Here is a 9,019-nt window from a genome sequence, read left to right as displayed (position 1 = left end):
TTCAATAAAAATCTGTTTACTGACATACTGTTCCATTCATTGTTCCCAATCTGCAGTGCAGCTATAAAGGTTTAGGTAACTCCTGGAGGCAGGGCAATCCGCAGCTCGTTTTTTAATTGGACAGAGTGTAAAAGTTTGAGTTAGAGGCCTGATCTAGCAGTTCCTTCATTAATGCAAAGTGTCAAAAATAGCAGTAAAGAAAGTCTGGACATTATGCAACCGTTGGCTCTGGAGTACCAGTACAATGTATTACTTAGCAAGCTCAAACTGTCAATGCAGATGATTGAGATAAGATGCTCTCTTTAGTAAATGGGCTGTTAAAACTTGATTCATTAAGTACTCAATAACAGCAATAACAGGGGGCCGGACGGACAAACTGCAGAAATAAAGATGTAAAGTGAAGAGAGAAAAACAAGGTCATCAGTTTTCATAGCAGCACTTATAGTCCATGATGTTTACGTTCCATAAGATTAGTTTTGACCCAAGATTTTCACAATGGAAGTACAGCATGACACTGAGGGCTAATTCTGGACGTAAATCCTTCATGAAAGTGCAAAAAAGAAAATTGCATTATTTTAAATGAATGGATACCATGAGTGAAAAACCCTTAGCATTAGCCCGCAGCACGCTTATCTTCAGCCCGCATTTCACCATCTTGCTAGTCACTCACAGGGCATGTCAGGCTAGCAACTGTAGCAGAAATAACCATGCTATTAATCCGTAGCTTATTACCGTTTCTTTTTTCTCCACGGATGAGTCAGGGGACATGAACCATATGGTCATTAGATAAAAGGGTATAGCTAAAAGGAAAGCTAATAGAATAAATTAAACCAGCATCCAAATCGGCAATGTTTTCTATAGAACACAGTATAAAATTGGTTAACAGCACTCCTCATACTTGTTGACAAACATGCGCTTGATCATTTGAGTTTACATGATCATCTTTAATCCCCTCCGTGGCATTTTAGCAGCTGCCCTGGATGCTTTTCTCCATCTCTCTCTTTTCTTTCAAGCTCACTGACTCTGCATTTGCAGGCAGAGGCTGGAAGCTCCTGGTGGGAGTGCAGGTGATCCATGGAAGCCGTGGTTTTCCAGGAGTCGCTCAGACGCTGTCTATCTCAGGAACTGGTACGGGGTCGGTGCTCCCAGGCTGTTGAGAGGCACACAGAGGTTCACAGGGCTGGCTGAGAGATTCTGCCGACAAGCTCTTGCTAGACAGAATACTGCTGAGACTCGGCTTCCGGCCGCCCCGTGGCTGGGCCTCAATTTCCACACGGACCTCAATATTGGTCCCTTCCCTGCGGTAAACAACCAAAAAAACTGTTTTAGGAAACTGGAGTCAATGATGTGATGCTTATGCTTAAATTCTATCTAATAATTTATACAAAAATATATTAAAAGTAAAATATTGCATACAATGGTTTAAATACACCTCTTCTATGATGATCATCTTTTTCATTTCTAAATTAAAAATCATTTTGATATATTTTTGAGGGGGTATAATGTCAAAAATGTCAGAGTAAAACAACTGTCCTGATATTATAATGAAGAAAAAAAATATATGTAAAAAAACAACTAAATAATAAAAACTAAACTGTATTTTTCCTAAGAAATACTACTAAAAGATGTCAAAATATGTAGACAAAACGTATACAAAAAATAGACAAAAGTTTGGAGTCAGTAAGATTTTTTTTGAAAGAAATTAATAATTCTATGATGATTACATTAAATTGATCAAAAGTGATAGTAAAGACCTTTATAATGTTAAAAAATATATCTATTCATGTTACAAAACTTTCTGTTCATCAAAGAATCCTGAAAAAAATAACTATGACGGTTTCCACAAAAATATTAAGCAGCATTTTCAACATTATTAATAATCAGAACTGTTTCTTGACTAGCAAATCTTCATATTAGAATGATTTCTGAAGGATCATGTGACAATGAAGACTGGAGTAATGATGCTGAAAATTCAGCTTTGCCATTACAGGAATAAATTACATTTTAAAATATATTAAAATGGAACTCTTTTATTTCATTAAAAAGATCTTCATTTGTGTTCCGGAGGTGAACGAAAGTAATTAATGACAGAATTTCCATTTTTGGGTCAACTAACCATTTAAATTGTAATAATATTTCACAATATTACTGTTTTTGTTATATGTTTAATAAAAACAAATGCTGTCTTGGTGAGCATCAGAGACTTCTTTCAAAATCTTACTGACCCCAAACTTTTAAACAGTAGTGTATATGTTTTAACAATCCAGCTTAGGCCTACTTCTTATTAATATTTGAAAAATGATTGCCTGCAAAATCAAGCCATTTCATGACATTTGCTGACCTCAGAGCAAATGTTTGTGTGCTGCTGAAGGCACACTCCTCAGCTACATCCACATCGTCTGACTGAACAACCTGCTCAGTGCTGTCATTATGTCCGTCATTAGGGAGTTCGACGGAGCCCTTTGCTCCAGACTGGACCACACTGGTGCTGGGAAGCGACATCACTTCCTCCACATTCACACTCACTTCCTGTACGCTTCCGTCAGTTAGAGCTGGGATAGGCTGGCCAGTCCAATGATCACTAACTACATGAGAAAATAGAAGATCTTCAAGAGAAGTTTAAATATCATCAGATCAGGCCAAACTGACAGCTTAATATTGCAATACTAATCTTTCTGCACTACAGTTACAATGTTTGCATAATCAAATACAAACTCATACAGAAAGATAAGCAATTTATAATAAGGGTTCATGTTCAAGCAAACAGTGTCATGGGTGATGTACAGTATAGTGCTTGGTAAGCATTTTTTTTAACTGTAGCTTTCCAAGCTAAAACAATATTTATAATCTGAAGCTAAAGCTCTTTCAAAATAGTAGTTAGCTATACTAATTAACAAGTAGCTAATTACAATGAACAGATACTTTAATTACACATTAAAAGTTCCTAACAAAAAGTAGCTAACTACAGTGAATCTCTTTAAGGTGGTTAAGGAGATACTCTTAAAAGTAGTCAAAAGTATCTTCACTAGTAAAAAGTATCTCACTACATTGAACCCATCTAACAGGGAACGTTCTCAGTTTTTTTGTTGTTGTTGTTGCTAACGTTCTGGTAATGTTTTCTAAAAGTTATAAACAAAAGTTTTCAATTTACATTAATAGAATGTTCGCTCAAAGTTATCTGGTCATAACATGTTCTCAGAACATTTTTTTTCTGAAACATTTTAGTTTGTCTAACATTTTTTAAATGTAACTACTTGTTTTGTAAAAGTAACGTTTCCATAATGTTTCCAAAATTATAAAATGGAAACTTTTTTAAAACATTTAAAAAACTGGACCTGTTGAACGAAAATGTTTTCAGAACTGGGAATGTTAGCTACACTACAGGCTTCAGTATTAGCAACAAAATAGCTAACTTCACTGAAGCTATGTAGAAACAGAATTATCTTGCTCTATTACCTAATATCTGTATTGTATTATCCCTATTATTGTATCAGCCATCTAGCCATTATATGGCACATAAAAAACGACAACAAACGCTGTACTAAATTGAACAGCTAAATTTACATCAATTTCAACTAATGCTGCAAAAAACAAAATCTCTATCTGATTTTTCTTTTGATTTTAACATCAAGAGCAATTATTTAATTTAGAAAGCAGCTAAACTTTTAATTTGTTAACTGAACTTACAATTGGCCAGATCTTCCAGCTGTATGTTCCGTACTTCAGGAGGTTCAGTTTGTGGCCTGCACCAGCCGTTACGGCACAACGACATGGGCACAACCCCGTAGACATACGTCAACATAAGAGGCACCCCTACACCTTGAAACACAGAAGATTTACTAAATTAGAAATAATTAGGAAGTTGTTCCAAAAGAGTATTACATTGTAAAAAAAATATATGATCAATAAATTATGACAACATATGTTTTTACATTGCTTTTTCAACCAGCAATTTTCAACTTTTTTTTAGATTCAACTCATTTTTAAAAACAACTCTTTGTAAGTAATTTAAGTTGAGTTGACTTAAACATTCAAGTTGATTGTACTTCAAAATAAAAGGCAGGAACTTTTTCTTACAGTGTATTATTAATTACAGAAAAAGTTGTATAAGTGTATAAGTCCCTACTGTATATTATGCAAACGAATACATCAAATCACAGACATATTTACCTCAAAAGTGAACTTATTTTCAGATGAATCTGAAGGAAAAGGGCAGTAATTCACATGGCAGCGTAAATACACAGAGGCATAATGCTAGCAGCAAAGACAAGGACAACACGCAATAAAGAAGACAAAAGGCCATGATCCTCCTGGTTCTGGATGAGAACAGTGTGGCATTGTTGATGAGGACATTGTAGGGGACAAGGCCCCTCTGTGGCTCTCCTGAGGAGAGGTCAGAGTAGCAGAACAGACAGGGCTATTCACAGGGGAGAATGAGAGGGAACACAAGCTTTGAGTTTGCGAGGAGAACACCGAGTAGTGAATGTGCTGCGCTCAGGTCTTCACGCTATGCCATGGAGATCGCTCTGACATTTTAGTCGCAGCCGGCTGCTGTAATCTTCCCTCCCCGCTCCAACTCTCACAGGAATGCCAAAGCAGAAGATAGATGAGTCATCGGAGATGACCGGCAGTGTGTGTGTGTGTGTGTGTGTGTGTGTGTGTGTGTGTGTGTGTGTGTGTGTGTGTGTGTGTGTGTGTGTGTGTGTGTGTGTGTGTAAATGAAACAGCTGCACGCACATATGTAGGCTAAAATGTTTGCAATATGGATATTTAAGGATTAGTTCACCCAACACCAAAAATGTTATTTACTCTGAAGTCATTCCAAAGCCATATGATATTGTTGCTTTTGTATAACACAAAATGAGAAATCTTTATTAATGTGCCAGCTGCTCTTTTCCATACAATTATGATTGAGACTGGAGCATTTAAGCTTCATAACAGATGCAAATCACCATAAAAATATCAATAAATTATCATAAAAGAGGTCTCTTCCAGATAATGCAATAGATTTGCTTTATGAACAGATTTGTTGAAAGTTGTTATTCACCTAAATCAACTGATTTACTGAAAAGATCTGAGTCACAAAGTTTAAGTAAATAATGGCTTCAATTTCAGTCCATTTTTGGTTTCAGGTGGTTTTTGCATTTCAAAGAGTGGCCAGAATATTCTTCAAATCCCCTTTTGTGCTCCATAAAAGAAAGTCGCACAGGTTCGGAATGACATGAAGGTGAGTAAATTATTTTTAGTTGAACTATTCCTTTAAGCGTGTTTGTTTTCATTTCTACCTTTTTCATTCAAGGTCTCAGCAGAGAGGCAGACTTGTGTCTTAAATAGCTTCATTTGTCTGAACACCAGAATAATCAATACAAAGAAATAACACTTAAAGTCAGCACCTTTACACTGCCGTAACCCAACAATACGACCACTAAAGTGCTCCATGACTACTTAAGACACCCATTTCTTATAGTCACATTCAAAAACGTAACAAAGACAAACACTACTGTTTAAAAGTTTGGGGTCAGTAAGATTGTTTAATGCTTTTGAAAGAAGTCTCTTATGCTCACCAATGCTGCATCTATTTGATCATGAATACAGTAAAAACAGTAATATTGTGAAACATCATAATTTAAAAAGTTTTCTATTTTAATATATTTTAAAATGTAATTTATTCCTGTAATCAAAACTGAATTTTCAGCATCATTACTCCAGTCCTCAGTGTCACATGATCCTTCAGAAATCAATCGAATATGCTGATTTGGTGTTCAAGAAACATTTCTGATTATTATCAATGTTGAAAACAGTTGTGCTGCTTAAGATTGTTGTGGAAACTATGATTTATTCAGGATTCTTTGATGAATAGAAAGTTCAACAGAACAGCATTTATTTGAAACATACATTTTACATTATAAATGCCTTTACTGTCACTTTTTGATCAATTTAATGCATCCTTGCTGAATAAAAGTATTATTTTCATAAAAAAAAATGTACTTGCCCCACACTTTAGAACAGTACTGTATATAATATAAAACACAACATTTAAGATAAAATGGCCTCTCATATACAGTATATAAGTAGCCAAAGTGGATGGATGAGTTTCTTACCGACAGTAATGGCCGCTATGACTGGAGACACAAAAACAGACATCATGACCCCACTGGCCACTGTCAGATAATGCTTACTTCCTGAGATACTGTTTTTCTTACAGCGACCATGGACCTGAAAGGCAAGCAAACAGATACAGATTTAAAGTCGGTATGAAACGGAAATCTTGATCATCCTTTCTTTTTTGTGACATACTATATATTCAAGTGAAACGACTTCTCAAACAAGAAAAAAAAGGAGTGTGGGGCTTGATTTTGTTTACTGATGTTGTGGTTTGCTAATTAATGTTTTTGATAAAAGATTACAAGGGCACATGCACTTTGTAAAAAAATAAATAATGAGGTGCACGGATAAATATACACTGCAAGGTTTTTAAGAGACTTAAATTTAATCATCACATACAAAGGAAGTAATCAAATGAGTGTTTTCTGATAAATCTGATTACTCTAAAAATATCCAGCTGGTTTTTTTTTCATGGTGTCCCAAAGAGCAAAATTGACTCTATAAATGAAAGGCACAGTGAAGCACTCTCTACTTTCTTTGCAAACATTTTCTATATCACATTCACCTGCTGTGTGAATGGGTCTAGTGGATTTACACACATTTACATATATGCATTCAGCAGCACTTTTCTCATGATGAGCATACAGCCAGGGTCACGGTCTTGTCTTTTTATCATCCAAGAGCTATTAAACGGTCACTCCGTGCATTTCTCAACAGAGAGGACAGACATACAGTGGCAGGTCACTTTGAGTTAAATAATGCAACACATTTTCAGTCTTTACCTTGCGGCCCATATAAATCGGGATGCCCACAATGATGACCGGTATCGCAATGCCTGCTATGAGTGAGATCACCACCGGAGCCCCGAGCAGCATGCCGACCTGCCACAAAACCTTTCGGGTCTGTGACCATGGCTTCTTTCCCCAGAAAGTGCAGCCTGAGGGACTGTAAGGAAAAGAAATTAAAAACAAATGATTTACTGTTTCATACTCTCACACACTGTGGCATGTACATCATGACATGGGGTTAAAGATAAGACAAGGAATATTAGCCAATAAAAGCCGCGCACACACACACACACACATATACGCACGCACACACAGTCTCATTGGATCAATATTTTATGATCTCATCCTCGATTAGCCTCATGCACTGCCTGGGTGAATTACAATCCTCTATGGTGAGTGTCACTTCCTGTTTTGTAGGTTAAGTGTTACAAGGTTCTAGCCTAAAAGTGAATTTGAAGTAAATATTTGAAGACAACACTTTATTATTGATGAATGTTGATCAACCACCCAATAGGCAAGTTTTCATCCAAGGATTTTGTTGTTGTTGTTGTTGCAGAAAACGGTTAAGCACATCAAAATGTTTACGATTTAGCTAAAAGAAATGTGAATTATTGATTAAATTTCCATACCATCTGTTTTCGTAACTTCTGTCAATATTTTAAATATTGCAAAAACACTTTGGGCCCTATTTTAACAATCTAAGCGCATGGTCTAAAGCGCACGGCGCAAGTTCACTTAGAATCCACTTTTGCTAGTTTAACGATGGGAAAAATGGTCGGCGTGCCCGGCGCATGGTCTTAAAAGGTTGTCCCGATTCTCTTAAAGGGTTAGTTCACCCAAAAATGAAAATGATGTCATTAATGACTCACCCTCATGTCGCTCCAAGCCCGTAAGACCTCCGTTCATCTTCGGAACACAGTTTAAGATATTTTAGATTTAGTCCGAGAGTTTTCTGTCCCTCCATTGAAAATCTATGTACGGTATACTGTCCTTGTCCAGAAAGGCAATAAAGACATCATCAAAGTAGTCCACGTGACCTCAGGGGGTTAGTTAGAATTCTTTTGAAGCATCGAAAATACATTTTGTTCCAAAAATGACAAAAACGATGACTTTATGCAGCATTGTATTCTCTTCCGGTTTTGTTGTCAATCCGCGTTCACGAGGCCAGTGACGCTGCTGACGTAAGACGCTGCTGACGTGTTATCTGGTGCATCCGTGTATTCGGGTTCAAATAAATATGTTTGGTTAAAAAAAAATGCAAGTCTTCCCCTGTGTCGAAATCCTTAGACATGTTTGCAAAGATTGTTTTGTTTACAGCGTGCGTCTCCCTCAGACTGTAAACGAAGCTCGGGCGCACCAGATAACGTCAGCTCGTTTTACGTCAGCGGACTCATGAACGCGGATTGACAACAGAACCGGAAGAGAATACAATGCTGAATAAAGTCATTGTTTTTGTTATTTTTGGAACAAAATGTATTTTCGATGCTTCAAAAAATTCTAACTAACCCACTGAGTTCATGATAAACTGTTTTCCGAAGATGAACGGAGGTCTTACGGGCTTGGAACGACATGAGGGTGAGTCATTAATGACATAATTTTCATTTTTGGGTGAACTAACCCTTTAAGAAGTAATGGGCGTGTTTTGGGCGTGATGTGCAATAAACCAATCAGAGTCTCATCTCCCATTCCCTTTAAAAGCCAGTTGCGCTCGCGCCATGGCGGATTTGCTATTAACATGGCGGAAATAACAAAACAAATACCGCGTCATTGACTGCGCAGTCTATTTCAGTTGCCTCAAAATATCAATGCGCCAAAAATGTGCCTGAACACACCTCGTGTTCAGACCAGCACGCCCAAAATGCATTTGCTATTTTAACAATGTGGCACAGGACGTGAAAATGATAAATGAGTCAGGCTGAAACTAACAAAAAACACTTGCATCGTGCCTGACGCCGCATTCCGCCAAGTGTATGATAGGGCTCTATAAGTCTACAAAAAGTTTTCTACCTTTTTCAAAAATTAACACAAATAAATGTGGTGTCACGTGACAGAACTAAACATGCATCTTCTGTATGTTGCTCCCATTAAAAGGATAGTTCACCCAAAAATGAAAATTATGTCATCAA

The 9,019-nt window shown here is 36.8% G+C and overlaps 1 protein-coding gene across 2 annotated transcripts in view; it reads right to left on the bottom strand.

Annotated features, from left to right (window-relative positions):
- The window catches only part of LOC143728867 (E3 ubiquitin-protein ligase RNF19B), an 18,529-nt gene continuing 9,510 nt past the window's right edge, over positions 1-9,019 (bottom strand). The window contains exons 7-11 of one of the 2 annotated variants that reach the window (XM_077219752.1): positions 6,888-7,050; positions 6,102-6,216; positions 3,688-3,819; positions 2,342-2,606; positions 1-1,298 (exon numbers count right to left, since the gene is read on the bottom strand). In XM_077219752.1, the coding sequence (XP_077075867.1) occupies positions 1,103-1,298; positions 2,342-2,606; positions 3,688-3,819; positions 6,102-6,216; positions 6,888-7,050 (871 nt within the window). In that variant the 3' untranslated portion in view covers positions 1-1,102. The remainder of the gene's footprint in view (positions 1,299-2,341; positions 2,607-3,687; positions 3,820-6,101; positions 6,217-6,887; positions 7,051-9,019) is intronic. The other variant, XM_077219753.1, reaches the window with a different exon arrangement.

The sequence above is a fragment of the Siphateles boraxobius genome, unplaced genomic scaffold (genome assembly GCF_051911475.1).
Source record: "Siphateles boraxobius isolate OS27281-9 unplaced genomic scaffold, OSU_SipBor_1 8, whole genome shotgun sequence".
In the NCBI taxonomy this organism is placed as follows: domain Eukaryota; kingdom Metazoa; phylum Chordata; class Actinopteri; order Cypriniformes; family Leuciscidae; genus Siphateles; species Siphateles boraxobius.
The sequence above is the reverse complement of the archived record's forward strand: the minus strand, read 5'-3'. Positions and strand labels throughout refer to the sequence as shown.